General features: G+C 48.3%; 1 protein-coding gene across 4 annotated transcripts; it reads right to left on the reverse strand.

The window, feature by feature from the left end:
- Positions 1 to 4,893: 4,893 nt before the first annotated feature.
- On the reverse strand, positions 4,894 to 14,399 carry GPX5 (glutathione peroxidase 5). Of its 4 annotated transcripts, XM_058732716.1 has the most exons (6): positions 12,571 to 13,033; positions 10,995 to 11,828; positions 10,740 to 10,893; positions 7,856 to 7,973; positions 7,095 to 7,194; positions 4,894 to 5,876 (listed from the first exon to the last, which is right to left on the reverse strand). In XM_058732716.1, exons 3-6 carry the CDS (start codon positions 10,891 to 10,893, stop codon positions 5,670 to 5,672), a joined length of 579 nt encoding a protein of 192 aa, XP_058588699.1. In that variant the 5' UTR covers positions 10,995 to 11,828; positions 12,571 to 13,033; the 3' UTR covers positions 4,894 to 5,669. The 4 variants fall into 4 exon arrangements, with proteins under 4 accessions (XP_058588699.1, XP_058588697.1, XP_058588698.1 ...); XM_058732714.1 differs by lacking the exons at positions 10,995 to 11,828; positions 12,571 to 13,033 and adding an exon at positions 13,599 to 14,399; XM_058732715.1 differs by lacking the exon at positions 10,995 to 11,828 and having other exon boundaries at positions 12,571 to 13,032.
- Positions 14,400 to 20,612: the final 6,213 nt, after the last annotated feature.

Here is a 20,612-nt window from a genome sequence, read left to right on the forward strand (position 1 = left end):
GGTCTCACACACAAACCCATTGTTTCCATGTGTTGTAGCTCATTTCAGACTTTGTTCTCTGAAGGTTTTTCTTGGAGTATTTTTGGAGTGGGCAAGGCTGTAACTACACACACACACACACACACACACACACACACACTCATACATATCCACACACGCATTTACGTATTTCTTAATTGGAAAAATTATTTCTGCACTTCTAATACATAGTATTGGGCATGAAACAGTCTTGCATACATATCTGCAGTAACTGTCACACACTCTGTTTAGAGGCAAAGCACCATGGGTAAAGCTGACCATCCGTCCAGAGCTCTCTACTTATGGGATCTCGCTTTCCAATTTTACATTAATTTTTAAAAGTCAGAAGTGTTATCTCCAAAAAATGTGAAAAGAACTGTAAAAAAGTAGTCACTTTATTCAATATGACAGTTGTAGAAATGAGTATATTTTCTTTAAGAAATGAAAAACAGGAGAACCTGACTGGCTCAGGTCACAATCTCAGGGTTTGTAAGTTCGAGCCCCAACATCAGCTCTGTGCTGACAGCTCAGAGTCTGGAGCCTGCTTCAGATTCTGTGTCTCCCTCTCTCTGCCCCTCCCCTGCTCCCACTCTGTCTCTCTCTCAAAAATAAATAAATGTTAAAAAAAATTATAACTGAAAAACTAAAAAGGGGATGCCACTTAACCTGGTTGGGACATCAGTATGGTCCAGCAGGAAGAAGTACTGTGATGAGTTTGGTCTCTCTGACACCAAGAGGACATTCCAGCTCAGGCTTGAACATGCTCCTGTATTCTCAGTGGACGAAGGGTTCACTTCACTGCTGCTTTCCATTCTTTTCCACATTTCACACCAGAAGGTTGGAACAGCCTTTAAAACTTTAACAGGAGCCAATCCAATGTCCACTGATTTCTTCTCAAAAGGCATTTTAACTCATCAGATAGCCCAGCAGTTTCTTTCTCATGAACACTCTAGCCATGACAAAACTCAATAGGACACAGACGAATCCAATGAGTTAGAAGAAGACATCTACTGAGTGTGGGAATGTTTGGTGCATTTGATCCGTCCAGGATTGTGAAACCTGAGTCCGTCATTCTAAACAGGAATCTGGATGCGAGTCCTTCCACAACATATTGTCCATTAACCCCGTAGGCCAGGAAAGCTACTGGTCTCTGACACCCATGTTCATCTGTCACACAGCCAACACTTGGAGGTTCAGCAATAACACCATAAATTATTCTTCCGGTGATGAGGAAGTAAGACAGAACCACCAGAGCGTACACAGTCATGGCCAACAGCATGTGCACCCAGGGTGGCGTCTTCAGCTTCAGCGGTGCAGCGGTGGGGGGTGGGGGGGTGGGGAATGCAGATTTGAGCTCTAAGAACAGGACTCAGTACAAAGTCTCCATGTTGGTGGTGGCAGGGACGGCTCCTGACCTGCTGTATTATTTTACTTTTATTTAGCACTATAACATAAACTATTTCCAGTGATGGGCAAGCTATAGGAAGCACTTATATAGTCCTTGCTATTGGGTTGGACCTGTTACTCCACATTATTACACATTTGCACAATGTTCAGTCCATCCACTGATATACCACAGTTTAATCAATGCTGCCGGATGTCTTTCCCTGTTTTCTGATGAAGAGAATATTTGGTGCTGAGGTACATTTTACAGTGTAAGGACCAGCGCTCCAGAACAGAGACTGTCTTTCCTTCTGATCCCTTGTCTTCTCTTCCTGGGAGTAGCCCAGCCTGAGCTAAAGAGCTAGCTCAGGACTTGGTCCTGGGGAAGGGCCAAACGTCTGACCAACCCATTGTCCCCCTCTTGTCTCTGACCCCAAAACCATAAACATTGTCTTCTGAGTAGGAATGTGGCCTTCCTAGCTGAAAAGTCAGTCTCTGACCCTTCCCAAAGGATCGATGTCCTTAACTCTAAACAAATGTAGATGTTCTCTGAGCCAGGTTTGGGGATAAGATGATAGTGTTGGGATGTATAGAAAGTGTAATGAGTCAAGGGTAAGATTTTATTATGGTGTTCAGATGATTTTTTTAAACTAATGATTCCAAAAAAGGTCATACTAAATCTCATTTTCCACATATTTCTTTAAAGAATCACAGGGTATAAATTAATGTTTTCTAACAAAGATACCACATCAGATGCAATGGTTTCAATTAGGGCTATTCCTCGGTGTAGATCGTGGTAGGTAGTCCCCTGTCATTTTCCAGACTCTTTCTTTTACTCTTTGTAGGGAACAAACTGGTGCATTAAGTGGAGATACTATAGGGATCCTGAATATATAGTAGGGATCCCCTACTATAGGGATCCATTATGGTCCATCTGTCACGGTCCCTGGGAGGATGGTTTCCATTCACCTGAATGGCTTCATTTCCTGGCCCAGCTGGGAACTGGGGAGTCAGCCTCAGGCCTTCCTCTCGGCTTCTCCTACTGTGATAGTTCCTTAGACCACATGCCAAGAAGTCAATGTAGTGGTTACACCAACTCCCACAAATACCATTCTAATTGTACATTTGGGGACAGGAGAAATTTCCGCCCCATGGATCCATGGCCTTAGTGGATTAGCCAGCCCTGGGCCAAGACTCCATTTGCTGCCTGGACCCTGTAGCCTCCATTCTAACCAGGGGCCATGATGACACAGTGGGCCTTCTAGTATCAATGTCAAGTTGGACCTTATTTAAAACAGTCCTTGAAATGTAAGGGTGTTTCTCTTTCTTGAGTTTATGGCTGCTGAGTGAATGGTCACAAGTCCCTTTAGGGAAGGAATGGGGAAATTATATTCTCTATATTTGTGGTGCTGTTGCAGGGTCCCACTTCCTCAGGACTTGGCTTTTCCTCTGGTTCAAGATCAGAGCTGAGCAAGGTATGCTGGTTTTGTTTTTAATTGGGGCTGCTGCCCTCAGTCTACTGGTTATGTATTCTAGGTTCTTCTGATTATGCAGACAATGATACCTTGTTGGCTGTTCATCTCCCTTGCTTCTAGGGATGCCGTGTTTTATTAATCATCTCCGACACTCTACAGAGTTGCCTGCCCCCACCCCCACCACCCCCCACACAGATTCTGATGTATGAGTGCCGCCATCTCTGGCCCGAGTCATTTCAGGACCCTATAATCCGCATCGTTAACAGCGAGGACACTTCTGTAGCAGAATCTCTCATGAACCACACTCACCACACACTTCTCCGTGATCCTGCACATTCTTTTTTGTTTTCAAACTCCTGCAATACTTTGTCTTCAGTGACTTTCCAGCATTACTTTTCGGAGCTTTTGATCCCTCCTTTCTGTCATTAGACACAATAGTCCTGGCATTTCTACCACAGTTGATGAGGGCCATTTCCTTTGTCCAAACAGGAGAATCCTAACGGTGTGTTGGTTCTTGCCAATGTGTAAAACCTCTGCACTTAGTGAAAATGCTCCAATATCCATGAACTCTCTTTCAGCTAACTTTGTGTTTCATGCCCCTTGATCAGGAACCCTTGGAATCTAATTCTTTTTGGGCGGATATTGAATGGGTGTTTGGCAGAGCACCGGCCTCTGCATTATCACCAAGCAAGAAGGACGTGCTTACCCTTAGTAAGGAGGGCTGGGGGTCTTGGAAAATCTGGGGATTTAGATGTTCTAATGCATCCAACCAGATGTATCCATCCAATGCCTCAAGGGTCTATTCTTTTCCAATCCAGGCCATGTGACTTGAGCATAGGAGATAATCTGGTTTGAGGATTTAACCTTCTTTGGAGTCCTCCTATTCCTACGATTAAGTCTTGAACCTGAACCTTTGCCTTTTGTGCTCTTGAGTTGCAGGATATGAGAAGTTCTTTATCTCCTCTTGGGGAGGCACTCTGGTTTTCACAGTTAGCCTTTATCTGGTGAGAGGTCACCCTCAGCCTTTAAGCATCTCCCTCCAAAGCATCAATTTCTTCTCAGAACAACCTTAAAATTGCCTTAAAATAATATCACCTCAAAAGTACCACTCTCTCACATTTCTCAAGTGCCTGATCCGTCACATTCACCAGCGCATGGAGCTACCAGTGTGACCGCCTTGGGCATGTTTGGTGAGAGTTGTAAAAACTGCACCTGCTGGTCTGTATTCTGGCTGTTTGTGCTCCCCCCACCCCCCACACTGCCAGCCAGATAGCAGACAGTTCAGCTTCAAAACTCTCATCTATCATCTATCTATCTATCTATACATATGTATATCTATATATGTATATATATGGGGCACCTAGGTGACTCAGTCTGTTGAGCATCCAACTTCGGCTCAGGTCATGATCTCATGGTTTGTGAGTTTGAGCCCTGCATCGGGCTCAGAGCCTGGAGCCTGCTTCAGCTTCTGTGTCTCCCTCTCTCTGCACCTCCCCTGCTCATACTCTGTCTTGCTCTGTCTCAAAAGCAAGTCAAGACTAGAAAAAAAATTTATTAACTCTCATTTTAGCATCTTATGTCTCAGATCCCCTTTGGTTACCTGTAGGGACTAAAAGATGGAGATCTGCATTCAGAGTTTACTGGAACACTACTTCAGGGTCAACACAAAGGCATCAGACCCTTGGGGGTCTCCGCAGCTAGGACGGGCCCTTCAGAGCTGTCCCAAGTTGGGAAGTCAGGTCTTGCCTTTTATACCCTCTGCTGACTGTAATTGGATATAAGCTGCCCCTGGAAAGGGGACATGGCTTTGACCTGAGACAACTCCTAATCAGGGGTGACAGTTCAGAGCCACCAGGTGGCAACCTTCCAAGGATCTGGGAGGACAGTTCCTTCTAGGCAAGGGGTTAAGGTAATTTGGGAAACACACCATCTCTGGTAGTTACAGTGAGAAAGAACAGAGAAAGGAGACAAGTTTGAGCACAGGACAAGGTATAAAAACCACCACAGTGATGCCAGGTGCTGCAGAAAACATTTTATTGGGACAGGACAGGGCTGGCTGTGATGCTGAGGAACGTAGGGTGGAGAGAGGAAAGCCCATCCTTCCAAGGGTGCCTGGCCCGGGTGTCGTAGCCTGAGTCACTAGAGGTCAGACCCTAGGAAAGTTTCTGTAGGATCTAAGTGAGAGGGAGGCTCTGGAGATGCCCCTCCCTTCATGCGAGGCAGTCCCCTGCTCCCACTCCACCCCAGGGCTCCTAAACCAGAATGACAGGTCGGTGTGCATGTGGGACGGTGGGTGTCACTGGTGAACGATGATCTGAAAAGACTTGGGAACTGACAATGCGTGTTTGTCCTTAGGGGAGGGAAAACGTTATGAGGTGGAACCCAGACTGTGTGGCTACCACCCCACTGTTCTTTCTACACCTGTCGGGTGGAGAGAGCAGGGGCAACGTGGTGTCTAGGAACGCACTTCTCCAGGATATTGTGGCAGACTGACCCATCCTCACGGAAGGCTGATTTTCCCTTGACGGATAGGAGTGATGACATCTGTAACAGGCGTCTGAGGATGTAGGGTTTCCAGTGTTTTGTGCTTCTCCCACGTCCGTACTCTTACAAGGAGAAATAGCAGCAGCCTTCTGAGCGTCAATCTACTTGGTAGAGAGGGGGAACTTCGGCAGGATAGAGTGACTGAGTTGAGTGGAGGCCATTTAGGAAGACAGCGTAGTGAAACACGGAATTTTTTAAAAACGTCTTCAGGTAAGAAGCAGGATGGCTCCCGCCCCACACACGGGATTCCTATTTCGTTTTTAGCTGCTTCAGGTACTCCAGGATGTCCGATCTGACGGTGCTGATGGGAGCCTGGTGGAACCAGCGCATGACAGGGACCCCGTTGGGCCCCACCAGGAACTTCTCAAAGTTCCAGCGGATGTCGTGGACCTTTACCGGCTCCCAGGATATGTGTCTGGAAGAGCCCAGCACCTCAGAGGGGTGAGGGCAGGAGAGCTGGAGCAGAGAAACAACATCATTCCTGCTACTTTCCCCCACGGGGAATCCGCGCCTCCCATGCCTAGATACTCTGATTTCCTGTGATTCTCAACAACTCTGATTGCCACCATGGCAACCATCAAGACAGCTGTCGGGGGGCGCTTGGGTGGCTCAGTGGGTTGAGCGTCCGACTTCACCTCAGGTCATGATCTCACAGTCTGTGGGTTCAAGCCCCGCATCAGGCTCTGTGCTGACAGCTCAGAACCTGGAGCCTGTTTCGGATTCTGTGTCTCCCTCTTTCTCTGACCCTCCCCTGTTCATGCTCTCTCTCTCTCTCTGTCTCAAAAATAAATAAATGTTTAAAAAAAAAATTTTTTTAAAGATGGCTGTCGGTATTACAGGAACAGTCTGTTCCCTCCTCCTGCCCCCCCCGTGACCCTGTGATCACACAGCCATGCTGCTGTGGGTAAGACACGTCACCTCTGTGGCTGTCAGTTTCCTGTTCTGCAAAGTGAATGGCTTAGATTAGAATGTGCTTCTCCAGGTCTCAGGGTTCCTGGACCAGAAGCATCTCACAAATACCTTTGGGACCAACACGGAGTTCCACATTTTGTTTCATCAAATAACAAAACCTTTCAGAAACATCATCACTTCATCATTTAATTTAAAAAAGGTTACTGTAAGAATAAATTCTATATACGTCCTAATCTGAGACTAACGGGAAACCCTGTAAGTCAGTTGAGTTTCCGAAACCGTCCTTACACTGTCTTGTTTTCTTCCATTTGCTGAGAGCGTATAAAAATCGCGACGTGAGCCGGTGCTGCCTAAAAGTGGCCTCCAGTTCTCTGTACCTAAAAGTCAGCGTTTTATCAAAGGCACTTATTAACCTGTTGATTTCTACATCTCCCTCTCCAATACTAACCCATCAAGGAGTAGGGACTGTGTCTTCTTTTTATCCGTATTGTTTAGGAAACTGCCTGAGACTCCGCAAATGTACCTTGAATGAATGAATTCACCATGCAGGGTGGTCCTCAGAAACACTGTCGTTCTACACAGCGCTCTCCATCACCAAAGCCAGAGCTTCATAAATGGACAAATGAAACCCCGATCCCTCTGCTGAGCTGGAGATCTCTTGCAAAGATCTCATCCCGTTTGCGGGCATGAGACCCTTTTCCACCACATTGGTTGTAAGGAAGGGAAGAGGGAAGAAGAGGTTTGGGTGAGTAACTCACTCACCTTCAAGAAGCTGAAGACTTTCTGTTCTGTTTTGCCATTCACATCCCCTTTCTCAAAAAGCTGGAAATTCGGTACATATCCTCTCCCTGGACGCACATACCTGCAATGACTCACAGTTGCCAGAGAGCTCCAGAGTGTAGGAGAGAAGACTGTGGGGGGCCCCGGGGCTGGGGGTCATGGGAAGGGCAGGAAGAAGGGCAGATACAGAAAACAGGGCCCAGGGAAATAAGGCCATTCTTTTTTTATTATTATTATTATTTTTCAATATATGAAATTTATTGTCAAATTGGTTTCCATACAACACCCAGTGCTCATCCCAAAAGGTGCCCTCCTCAATACCCATCACCCACCCTCCCCTCCCTCCCACCCCCCATCAGCCCTCAATTTGTTCTCAGTTTCTAAGGGTCTCTTATGCTTTGGCTCTCTCCCACTCTAACCTCTTTTTTTTTTTTTAATAAGGCCATTCTTTATTTACATCAGGCTCCCTGATTCACGTAACTTGTCTCTGTTCCACAACCTAAGCCTGTGCCCCTGCACTGCTTCCGTTCCGGCTCCTTCTGCGGTCCTGCTCCTCTGCGGTCCGTCCAGACCTCACTCCCAGGGAGAAGGAGAGTGTCCAGATACCGCCAGACCCACGTCAGGGGAGGACAAAGTTGATGTCGGTGTAACCCACCCCCGACCCAGGAAGCCTCGTGTGAACATGCCCCGCAGACTGAAGAAAGGTGGGCAGAGGCCTCCTGTGGGCCCAAGCAGGCACTCACTTCAGCCCCGGAAGGATCTCCGAGTTCTCTCCTGGTTCCTGGTTCCCAAACTGGTTGCAGGGAAAGCCCAGCACGACCAGGCCCCAGGGCTTCAGCTCGTCCTGAAGTGCGTTCAGTTCTGTGGGAAGAGAAGAGACCGTCTGGTGGCCTGGCCGGAGACTCTGCCTTGTGTAGAGAAAGATCTATGGAGCCACCCATTTTACAGAGAAGGAGACAGAGGCTCAGGGAAGGAAAAGTCTCTAGCTGGAAAGACCTTTAGTGACAGGGCTGGAGTTACGTGCTGGAGCTCCAGACACGCATTCAAAAGCCCTTTATTATAGGGTAATATTTCCCCAATCTGTGGCACATCAGGATCAGCAGAGGGCCCTTCCTGAAAAGCAGGGATGCCCAGGTCCCATCCCAGAGAATTCTCTGGCCCTTCTTCTGAGTTGGCCCCCAGTCATCTTTACTCTTCAAAACCTCACCAGGTTACTATGGACTGTGACAGGTGTGACTGCTTATGGACAGTGCATGCAGGGGTTACTTAATGGGTTCGGTTTCAGTCTGGCAAGATGAAAAAGTTCTGGAGGTTTGTCTCCAGATCTGTGAGTGTGAACACACTTAACACTACTGGTCACTACAACTTGGAAATGGTTACAAGTGTAAATTTTATGTTATATCTTTTGTTAACCACAACTAAAAAAAAGTGTTTGCCTTCCCTGGTTGGTTAATTGCAGGACTGAATCTTTCTTTCTTTCTTTTTTAATTTTAATGTTTATTTTTGAGAGACAGAGAGACATAGAGTGTGAGCAGGGGAGGGGCAGAGAGAGAGGGAGACACAGAATCCGAAGCAGGCTCCAGGCTCCGAGCTGGCAGCACAGAGCCCAATGCAGAGCTTGAGCCCACGAGCCAAGAGATCATGACCTGAGCCAAAGTCAAGAGGCTCAACCAACTGAGTCACCCAGGTGCCCCAATCTTTCCTTCTTTCTCTCTTTCTTTTTCTTTCTTTCTTTCTTTCTTTCTTTCTTTCTTTCTTTCTTTCTTTCTTTTTCTTTCTTTTTTTAAGAAAAAGACACAGACGACGATAATGGGCTTCTCTCCTCTGTACAGACTGGGTCCCTGGGTGGAGCAGGAAATAGACCTGATGGGCAGAGAGAGCCAGAGAAACTCCAAGCCCCAGCTTCCCGGTGTTCTTCAACATCCTCAGGATATTCTACGTCAGTCCTCACCAACATGCCGGAACACACAAGCCTGCACCTGCCTCCTTCCACTGTCTTCCCATCCTTTGCTCAGATTTTTGTCATCAGCTTCTTTGTTAACCCTTTCTGGGCTAGATGGTTTCAGTGCCCTGACAGACACTAGCCGGTCCCATGAAGATTCTCCACAACCAACTGGTCAACAGGAGCCTCCTCTTAGTCCTTTTCTTTCCTCCCTCCCTCCTTCCTTTCTTCTTTCCTTTTCTTTTCTTTCTTCTTTCCTTTTTCTTTACGAACTAGAGATTGGCTTCCTGATTCCATACGGTTCCCCAGTACCTCTCCCCGCATCCTTCCTACCTGTCTTCAGTCATCGTACATGATCACTTGCTCTGGGAAAGAGACAATAAATTAGGAATCCCATCTTTCAGTCCTTGGGAAACTATTCCTCAGTTTCCTTGTCTGTTCTGTACAGAGTGGGAACTGAATACATGAATTTTTAAAGTCACCGTAAACTGGTAAAATGAATTATAGTCCAATAGAGTGTCATTCAGTCTTTAAAAAGAATGAGGAGGTGGTCTGAACTCTAAAGTACTTTAGTGGGATGCCTGGTTGGCTCAGTCAGTAGAGTGGGTGACTCTCAATCTCAGGCTTGTGAGTTCAAGCCCCACATTGGACTTGGGGCCTACTTAAAATAAATAAATAAATAAATAAATAAATAAAGTACTTCATTAAAACAAAAAGCAAAGTGACAAGCAGTATTTACATTATGTTACAATGGGGGGGGCAGAAAAAAGAATTTGCGGATTCTGTAAACATAACACTGGTCATCTAGAGAGAGGGGGACAAGGAGCTGGAAAGACTTCTTCTCAGTCTAGACTTGGTTCCTATAATTTGTGAGCCTTGTGAACATGTTACCTATTCAAAACACAACATAATCAAAAACAACAAAAAAATGAAACTCTTATTACTTCAAACATAAGAAGTGTCTCTACTTCTGGTTAAAATCCATCCTGTTCATTATTCACCGGCTTCGAAACCACATGGCCGAAGATACGAGAAAGATGAAATCGCTCCCTGAGTAACGCACAGAGACGGGGAAACCACGTCCAGGAGACCCTGAGGTGCAGCCGGACGACTCGCCTCTACCCCCACCTGCTGGGCCAGCTCTCCGGACAGACACAGCTGCAGCCCGTCCCCGCCGCCTCTGCCTTCGCAAGTTACCCTGGAAAAGTCTCAAAAACATCAATGCTGTCTCGTATTTACCAAGACTTCTGGAATCTGCGCCGAGGCCCCGAGTCCTCAGATATACGCTATTCTCCCGGAAATCTCAGGAGCAAAGCAGAGGCAGGATGTAGGGAAGGGCTCAGCAAACTTTGCATAAAGACAGTGGACACCTTAGACTCTGCAAGCCAGATGGTCTCCATCCCTATTATCATCAACTACTCAACTCGGCCTTGAGGCGTAAATCAGCCACGGACAGTATGGACGCACATGGGCATGGCTGTGTCCCAATAAAACTTTGTTCACAGGAGCAGGCTGACCACATTCGACCCGTGGGCCATTGCTTGCTGGCTCCTGACATGAGGGAATGAAGTCACTGGGTCGTGAGGATCTACTTCAAGGCGTAATTAGAACATAATTCTACTTATGATTTAGAACATGCTGAGCAGGAAACTGTGATCCCAAGGACAGTGGCTCTGAATTCTTACCAGGATACTGAGCCGTCAGACCGCAGTAGGTGGCCACGTTGACGAAAAGGACGTGCTTGCCCGCGTACTGCTTGAACTGAATGTGTTCCTTTCCATTAAGAGTGAGGGCGTCATATTCGTAGATGGTGCCTTTCACATCTTTGTAGCAATCCATCTGGAAGATTTTTAAAAGGATAATATTAGTAACGGTTCCTAACACCTGTGAAATCTGTCAGCGCCCTCAAACGGTAACGGCTGCATTAACCGAAAACAAACCAGCAGACAAACAGGGCTTGTCTGAGGCGTCCACGACACGATGGAAACATATGTCTTGTGACTGGACAGCCAATGGTGTTTGAGCAGCAGGCAGTCATGTCCCCTCCCGTCATCCTGGCAGAGGTAGGGCGCTGGGAAACGTGCCAGGATGAGGTGAAAAGAGCAGAGATTCACGAAGTAAGGGAGGCCAAAGAGAAAAGCTCGCTGCCCTTTGTGCTTCCATGGAAATGAGGCTTCTTGCTGGTTCTGGACTGAAGGTGTCCCGCCTAGACTCTCCCACAAAAGGGCAGGTGTGGGATGGCTTATGTACCTGAGGACGGCCTGGTCACTTCTGTAACTTTCCCGAGGCCTCCCGACTGCTTTCTCCACGCATCAGCGTGGTGTGGAAGGAACTCCGGCCTGGGGATCCAAAGCCAGCTCTGCTCCCCAGTTTCCTGTGAACCTGGGCCGTTCTCATCCTTGACCCTCAGTTCCCCTGCGGGTAAGACGAAGACATTCATCTAGATTCCCACCAGCTCTTCAAGCGGCCTTCCAGGTTTTACCTTCTAGAAGCTAACATCAGCCCTGCTTGGGATACTTCTGTCCCTCACGTCTCTCTTACTCGTGTGATGGTTTTACAAGCCACCACCGTGATGCTCCTTCTGTAGCTCCCAGTAGAGGACAGCGAGAGCCCAAGACCATCCGCTGGTGCCGCGAACATCTGTCCAGCAGCAGCTGCTCTCACATAATCAGCCCCCCACCGCATGGTGCTCTAGGAATCGAATTCTCGCCTTCATCACTGGCTCTGTCTGTCCTGTTCCTCCCCAGATCTTCTGAGCATACTTGAGCAGGATTCTATGTGACACAAATAAGTTCCATATAACTTATGGAAATACTTTGTACATGACATTCTCGCTGCCTGATTTTAGGTTCAATTCCTCTACAAGGCAGATCTCGCCTTATTCTTCCCCCACTCTATTCTTGTAGAGTCCACGAGGGACCCAAAGGGTCTGGACTCCACAGTGCTCATCAGCACAGCCTCACAGAATCCAGGGAGTGTGAAAAGGAAGCTACCAAGCCTCATGGTGAGACAAAGGCAGAGAGGAACTGGTCAGAGAAAGGGGAGAAGGACGAAATGCGATAAGGAAGGTCCAGATTTAAAGTAGGATTAACCCAGACTCCCTGGAAATCCAAGGGACTAGAAAGGATTTTAGCCAGCCAGCCAGCCAGCCAGCACCGGTCCTGATGCCACACAAACAAAACCGGACTTTCTCCAACCTTCTTGGCCGGCTGCTGCTCTCGCTAGCACACCGGGCTGCGGGCCTCAGTCCCTGCCCCTAGTCAGAAGGCTGCCTCCTCTAAGCAGGCCTCTGCGCTTTCCCCTAAGTGCACAGAGACATGCAGGCCAGCAAAACTGAGAATGTTGTGTGAAAGCATCGATCTCCATGTCCATGGTGCCGGTGCTTAGCTGAACATTTTTCATGATTTGTCTTCTTCCCCCTTTGCTACTGCAGTGAAAATCAATGACAATCATGTTGGGTACCAGGGTGTGGGGATCGAGAGACTCTGGGCCTGGAGAGCCCTTTGTGGTACTTACTGCTGAAGCTCAGTGCTGCTTCCAACGTATCTAAGTCCACATGACAGGTCTCCTCTACCTCCAGACTCAGCTTTTCATTGAGCAAATTCTAGAGCCCAGGGTCCAGGGCCTTCATACCCAACCAGGCAGCACGCAGTGGCAGAAAAGCACATCAAGTCTCAAAAGTAGAGCGTTCTCTGGTCAATTTCAGAGCAGTAGGAAGATCTTTCCAGAGCTGCCTTTTACTGAGCACATCGCACGTGTCATAATTACTGTTCACCCACCCACAAGGTAGACACTGTCACCCACGACTTCATAATGAGATGGCAGAGGCTGCCAGAGGTGAAGGGTGACCAAAAGTGTTCTCCCCGCTAAGGACGAGAGTTTGCTCGCCTCTCACTTCATGATCCCATTCTGCCTCCAAGTCACCTAGATCCCAGCTATCCATCCCTGAGCTGTCTTCCCACCGCCACACACACACACACACACACGTCGCCTCAATAAGGCAACGGAGCCATGAAATGGGACTAGACTGAGGCCAGAATCCAAGACTTGATTCCAAATTCAGTTGCTTCAGTCCTCCAGTTATTTCTGTACGTGACTTATGCTTCTCTGGTAGCTCTGTGACTTTATCCATCTGTAAAACTTCCACATTGATTCTTTCCTCCTCTTTGTGGGCATCCCATGGAGATGACTTAGCCCACGGTCTCCCCCGAACCCTGCCGCCCACTGTGATGCCCACGCCAGCCTTGCCTGGGGCCCAGCTGAGGCCTTTCCTGACGTGGCTGGAAGGGTATCCAGGCGACCCTAAAGGGGGATGGAGAGGAGCAAGGACCACAGTAAGGAGCCTCTTCCCTACCTAGATTCGGCTCAAGGAACACCGTTTATAGGACTGAAGAAGAGGCAAGAAGAAAAGAAAGGTTAATGGAAAGCACAAGAAGAAAGCAAGCGGAGGTGGGAGTCTTGCAAGAATGACTGACGCAGGACAGAAGGACAGAAGGGTGACTCTACCTTGGAGCCCCGCCCCACCCCCTCTGAAGTTCACTCACCTTCACCTTCTCTGGGGGCTTGGGATTCATGCACGTGACGCCGACTAGCAGAAGAGGGAAGAGGGAGGAGGCCGGTAACTGTGCCATCATGCCTAGTGTGTGAGGTTCTGGTCTTGGACGCTGGGATCTCCCACACTCTGGCAGCCTTTTGACACGCTAGCCAAGCCCGTGCAGGCCAGTCGCAAGCCGGCAAGGGTTTCTGGGGCATTAAGCGGGGATGTAGAATTTAAACCACATCCTCACCCACACACACCCCCACGTGCACTCAGTGCTCACCAGTGCGATGAGGGCCTGGGACTCATATAAATTCTGGCAGAATTATGAAAAGGTGAGGGCAAGGGCCCATGGTCCTTGAAGATTACTGTCTGCTTTAGCTGAGTGGAGGGTAGTGTCCAGATGCAGAGAGAGCCTCCCCAGCCTTGCAGTAAAGTCACTGGAAACAGGACCACACAGACCCCACATACCATTCGGGGTATCATGATTTGTGGACCACCGAGGGCCTCTCTAAGAGAGGTGGAAGGAAACCGGCCCTGAGGGAGGAAAAATATTTGCAATAAATGTGAAGGAAGCACATTAATATCTCATGATACACCTGCCTTCAAGCGCTCCCAAATCAGTAAGAAAAAACAAGCAGCCCAACAGACACATGGGCGCCAGGCAGTAAACCAAATGGCGTCTGTGCTGGCATACAACGTTCTCCTTCACCAATAATCAAAGACGTATAAATAAGAACAGATGCATTCTGTGTTTATCAGATTGGCCACAGTTAAAAGGCGCGGAGGCACCCGCCTGGCTGTCTTCGGTCTGGTATGCGGGGGCGGGGGGGGGGGGGTTGGGGGGGGTTGCACACCAGACGGGGGAGGGAACTGCCAGCGGCTGCCAGTTTTCTGGAGGAGAACCTACCATTCTGAATGCGCTTCTTTTAAAAGTGCTCTTAATCTCCTGGAAGCCCCAGGGCCTGAGAAGGAAAATGGTAATAAGGCACAAATAAAAACGCTTTGCCTCTCAGCCAGCAGCTCTTGGTTTATCGAGTTCCCAACTGCTCAATTGTCTCTGCTAAAATTGGGACTGGGTGAGGGATACAGGCCTGGATATTGCTGGATACCCCGCTTCAGTAACATATTTAACCGCACCCCACCTCCCCGGAGGCCTCCCAGCCTCCTTGTCCCTCTCGTGTACAATACGGTGCACTTCTGGATCCCAGGTGCTGAGGCCTGAGTGAGTCACACTCCTCAATTCACAACTGCTTGTCCTTGCAAAGCCCCCTCTTGTTCTGTAGATTATTTACAGCCTCGATTTCCAAACCACATTCTCCAACCCCCCATCCCCATGGCTAAAATATGTTTCCTATTCCTATGGTTTGTAATCCTGGAAAAAACTTGCACATTCCTCATCAGATTACTAGCCCTTTAAAGCTTAAAAAAACCCACTCACTTCCCCCCCCCCACCCCCCGCCTTTGGACATCAGAATCAAGTGGTTGAGTTCATCAAACTCTTACATTCATGGCACTTTATCATCAGGCTGTGCACTGATTGTCTTATTATATTAATTTAAAGTGTTTTTTTCTTGTCTCCAATCCACCCCTATTTTCCGGCTCTCGGGAGGAGGGGCAAGGAAAAAATCCATCGTGCAGACTGGCAGGTCGGGGCCCCAGACGACAGGAAGCCAAATGACTGAGACAAGGTGAAGGTTCGTGCAGGTTGGCTTTGAATTCCAAGTTGAGGGCGAGTGTCTGGGCTGGCCCTCCAGGACTAACAGGGAGACGTCGGGCCCTCCGGATTCTCCCCACACCTCTCTTCCCACAGCCTTCCCCACAGAGGGTCTATGGGCAGCTCTCTCTTCTACCCGCCCCCCTCCCTCCAGTGGGAAGTCCTCTCCACCAGCCTGTCACCACCCCCCCTCCAGGTCCACACAAAGGGCAACCTCCGCCTCCAAGTCTGATGGGGCTCAGTTCTTTGAGTCTGGGCATTCCTGAGCTCTCTTGGAAAACAGACGCTTTTGTTATGCCAGATTCCTCATCTCTCCTCCAAGGCCTCTAATCTACTGGGGGATGGTGGGGGGGAGCCCAAAACAATGACCTCTGACCCAGCCCCAAAGCTCCCACAGCCCGGTTTCCTGCCGTGTGAACCTCTGGACAGCTGACCTGACACCTGCCCCTGGCGGCCTCTGTCTCAGCTCAAGAACGATGGACATTAAAATATAAAGCCTCAAAAATAACGTTTTTGTTACTTACCAATGTTTTCCATTCCTTTATCCTTCCCAAGCTGTGTGACTTTGGGCAAGTTGCCCTGTGTGCCTCTGGTCTTTATGAAGTTGGGAGAATAATACAAAGTTTACAGAGCTAATTAAAAAAAAAAAAAAGTAGAGGAGATGATTCATTCAAAGTCTAAACATGACCTGGCCAAGGTAAACATCCAGTGTTGACTCAACTGAGTAAGAAACTGATGCGCAAGTAGAAAATTCAGTTTCTCCAAAGTCATGGGAAATTGTGCACTGCTCCTCCATTGCTGTTATCAATTCCTTGCTCTCTTCACTATTTTCTCCTTGCTCAATGACTCGAGAGCAGAAGAGATTTCATCATAAACTCTGACTCACTGGTGGGACTAAGTGGCCTAAAATCTCCACTGTTTGAGAATTCTGTCCGGGAGAAGAGAAATTTCCAGGGCTTGGGCTCCACGGTGGGAGGGCACTTCCTGTCACCATGGCGTCCGGTCCACCTGCCCGTTCCAGCACCCCTGCCTCCTCCTCTTCCATCCACTGGAGCCGCTTATCCAGTCCCTGTTGTTGCCTTTCCGGAAGGTGCAAATAACCCTCTTCCAGGTTCTTCACTTCCTGCGGACCCCCGCCTGGCGACCCCCCTCCACCCATAGAGACAGTAGGGCCAACCAGTTGAGCACAGCATCAAACCCAGCCTCTCCAGCGTGCACCACGCTTATCTGGACAGGCTCCCAGCCTCCTTCCCAGCACCCCTTCCTGCGATTCCCTGACTTCACACCAACCGAATCCATCCAGTCTCTAAAACACACCTCTTTGCACTTATATTCTTGAACTTGGAGGTCAATTATTCTGAGTACTTTGGGATTCCACCCCCCCCCCCAAATTATCTCTATGTTTCTTCCCACCTAGAGGACAAGGATGCAATTTTATCAGATTTTACCAAACAAGATTTTAGGTGGAAACGTTTGTAACCTGAGCCATAGAGTTAAGGCTGGAAACCTGTCCAGACCTAAACTGAACCATAAACTCTTCTCACTTTCTGACTTTAAAAATCCTACACTTGGGGCGCCTGGGTGGCTCAGTCGGTTAGGCATCCGGCTTCGGCTCAGGTCATGATCTCACGGTCCATGAGTTCAAGCCCCGCGTCGGGCTCTGTGCTGACAGCTCAGAGCCTGGAGCCTGTTTCAGATTCTGCGTCTCCCTCTCTCTCTGCCCCTCCCCTGTTCATGCTCTGTCTCTCTCTGTCTCAAAAATAAATAAACGTTAAAAAAAATTAAAATAAAATAAAATAAAATAAAATAAAATAAAAATCCTACACTTGCCCATAATCCATGATATTTAATACACAATGATGAAGTTTTAAGGTGATGGTGGGGTGGTCCAGAGCCAACGGCCAAGAAAGAATTCTTGAAGACATCTTGGGTGCAAAAAGGTGATTTTATTAAAGCACAGGGACAGGACCTGTGGGCAGGAAGAGCTGTCCTGACAGATAACTGATTATGTACCCTCAGGTTGGGAGGGGGTTGGGGTAGAGTAAGTCTGCAAGGAGTTTGGGAAGCAGGGTTTCCAGGACCTTGAGGGGCTGGTGTTGCTAGGGAAATGCCACTTATCACCATTTAGTAAAACCTCAGTCATGAGACCCTTCAGATGTAGGGTGGGGTTGCATATGCTTGGAGTATGTTTGCCAGCATGTATCTCAGGGCGGTTAAGACAAAGGAAGTAGACTTGCAGGATCCTGGGGGGGTCAGGGTAATGTTAAGCCAGGGTTCCCTTTGCCCCCAGCGAAGTGTCATCATTGAGGCAGCTGACCCCGTAGAGGGAGGTCATTCTATCAGTTTTAAGGACTTGTCGATGGGCGGTAGGCAGTAAGGGAATTTAATTTTTCATTTGCCTTAGTTTCCCACATCACCATGGCCAGCACTTAAACCCCTTTCTTTTGTTCTTGGACAGCCAGGAGTGTTCAAGGAAACACATGTCCCACCTGGGTGGGGGTGGGGGGCGGTACGGGGGGAGGCTATAACCTGTACTTTGCCCTCAGCTCACCCCACACAGGGTGGCAGAAATCACTATGTCTCAACCACTGCCTACTTTTCCCATTCAGACTCCAACTTTTCCTTGAGCTAGGACTCCTTGGAGGAGAACTTTCTTGCCCAAGGTGACACAGCTAATGAGCGGCAGTTAAATAAAACCTCCAGACTCCCCATCCTCACTTCTGTTACTGACTTGATCCTGCCTGAAAATCGACAGCAAGTTTCTTGTGTTTTAATTAAAAGTAACAGGAGTTTGGTTCCTTTGGTTATAAAGGAAACAGGTTCAGCTTTTGCTGAGATGCTGTCCACCTCTTCATCCCAGATTCAAACCCAGCCTCTGCAACGCAGACCTCACATAGAGATTTTGGTCCCCATTTAGTTTTACTTGAATATTTTCCCTGAATTCGATCATCTCCATTGCCATCTGGGATCCCCGTTCAGACCTCCAGGATTTTCTTTACTCTGGGTGCAAGTGTGAGGCATACGACTTATCCCTAAATTTGCAACTTGAAAATAATATTGCATATGTTTATGTAATATTTGTAGTTCACAAATGTCCTTCACATCAGTGATTCCATTTAGCCCTCCCAGCAAGCCGGTTACGCAGATAGGACACGCATTCCTTGCTCGAATTTGCAATGGAAAGGTGAGGTTCAGACAGGGGACATGACTTGGGCAGTGTCAGAATAGTGTAGACCTAGACCAAAAGTTTGAGTTTTTATTTCAAATCCATTTGTCTCTCCACTCTTAGCTCAATTCCCCATAAAACATGTTTGGGAATGGAGGAAAGTCCCAGAGAGACCACAGTCCTTTTGCATTTAATTTTCATCCACACGTGTTCTTAACCTGCTGACTTCCTTTCCCAAACTTGCTGAGGTCTGGGACTCTCCCCTGGTCTGGGCTGACTGTGGCCCCGAGACTTCCCCAGAGCCAGGCGGCCTGGCACACGGCCATGTCACTGACCCCAGCTTTCTGCTCCAGGGAGAGCTCTGCTGCTTGGAGGTGAGGGTGGGAGGCAGTGAGAGGAAGGGTGTGTGCTCCCCAAGGCGGTGTTCTTGTCTCTTACTCCAGCTCTAATGGGCTGGGGGAGGGCGTGGGAGAGAGCTCCGTGTCCTGGCACAACTACCGGAACCTGAGGAACCTACGCGGTTGGAAACCAGAGCCCTCCCACCTGCAGATTCTGCAGTCTGTGCCTCAGGCCCTTGCTCCCAGGGAAAGAATAAATACGCTAAATAAAAGATGCCCTTTGTCAACAAACATGCCCTGTGGCCATCGCCAATGACTTCCCAGATCTGTGAGGCTTTGAGAAAATACCTCCCTAGACCTCAGTTTACCCATTTATAAATCAGAAAATCACCAAAGTCCTTTCTAAGGCCGACATTCTCAGGGTTTTTTTGTCTCAGCTTTTGAGATTCTGAGCTCCTCTGAAGCTGAGTTGATCAGTTGTTACCCCTAGGCGATTGGGAAGCAAAAGTAAGAATCAAGAAATTCTGTGGATTTTGAGTTCTCCTGTGGCATATAGGTTTTCCAGGCCACAGCTGTATATGTGAGAGCCAGATGCTCAGTAAAGTAGAAAGACTGGCTGGTCCAAGCCACCAGGCCAGGGCCAGACACAGCTACAACCGTACCCCCACAACTGTCTATCCACGTTGCAATCAGATCGGATGCAGAACAGATTCGCAGTTGAGACCACTTGGTTTCTCTATCACCCCTTCGCCTCTGGCACCCTATGAAGGGTCTGAGGGCACCAGGATAACACCAGGACTTGACCTAGAAAACCCCTGCAGTCACCCCAGGGACACCCAGGGACAAGGTTGGCTCTCTTTCTGCCTAAGATCAAGAGAGGCAAGACGTATTTACAGATGCAGTGATATGATGTTTGGAGTTTGCATCAAAATCATTCCGTGTGTCTGTGCAAGGGGGGAGGGCTGGGGGCACATGTGGATGTCGATGAAATTGGCCGGGAAATGTGCTGATCACGGCTGAAGCAAGTAGGAGGTATATGAGATCAATGATACTCTTCGCCCTGCTGCCTGCGTGTGTTTGAGAGTATCCATAGAAAATATTTAATCAAAGGTAAGAAGCTGGGAAGGGGGCTTCTTAAAATTAATGGATAGAAAAGGAATAGCACAGTTAGAGGGTAAATAAAAGAGATGAATGGAGAGGGAAGGGGAAGGAAGAAAGAAGACAGACAAATAGTGGGATTTTTGTGAGTAGTCACTAAGTCCTTACTCTGTGCCAGGCATTTCTAGGTATAAATTCTCACTAATGGGGCGCCTGGGTGGCGCAGTCGGTTAAGTGTCCGACTTCAGCCAGGTCACGATCTCGCGGTCCGTGAGTTCGAGCCCCGCGTCAGGCTCTGGGCTGATGGCTCGGAGCCTGGAGTCTGTTTCCGATTCTGTGTCTCCCTCTCTCTGCCCCTCCCCCATTCATGCTCTGTCTCTCTCTGTCCCAAAAACTAAATTAAAAAAAAAAAAAAAAATTCTCACTAATGTTCATTTTAAAAGTCATCGTTATTATGTTCTTTTACAAAGAAGAAACTAATACACATACAAATTAAAATTGCTCAAAACTGCATAGCTAGAAAGAACTCAAAGCCAGTTCTGTTTAAGCCCTAAATCCCAACTTTTGTCCCTGGACACAACAGGCAGGGAGAGAAAGAGACAGCAGCCATAGACAGCGAAGGGTATAGAGTGTAGAAATGGAAACAAATGGGAGACAGAACAAGGCTCAGTGAGTTAGGCATCAGGGACCAGGTTGACAAGA

This window comes from Neofelis nebulosa, chromosome 6, assembly GCF_028018385.1.
Source record: "Neofelis nebulosa isolate mNeoNeb1 chromosome 6, mNeoNeb1.pri, whole genome shotgun sequence".
NCBI lineage: Eukaryota > Metazoa > Chordata > Mammalia > Carnivora > Felidae > Neofelis > Neofelis nebulosa.

What these genes read in the sequence shown, in the direction of transcription:
- GPX5 (XM_058732714.1), bottom strand. Translation starts at nt 13,688, where the DNA reads ATGATGGCACAGTTACCGGCCTCCTCCCTCTTCCCTCTTCTGCTAGTC. An exon ending in AGCCCCCAGAGAAGGTGAAG is followed by an intron (nt 10,894 to 13,598) that starts GTGAGTGAACTT and finishes AAAATCTTCCAG; the next exon opens with ATGGATTGCTACAAAGATGT. An exon ending in AAGTCTTCAGCTTCTTGAAG is followed by an intron (nt 5,877 to 7,094) that starts GTGAGTGAGTTA and finishes TCTCTGCTCCAG; the next exon opens with CTCTCCTGCCCTCACCCCTC.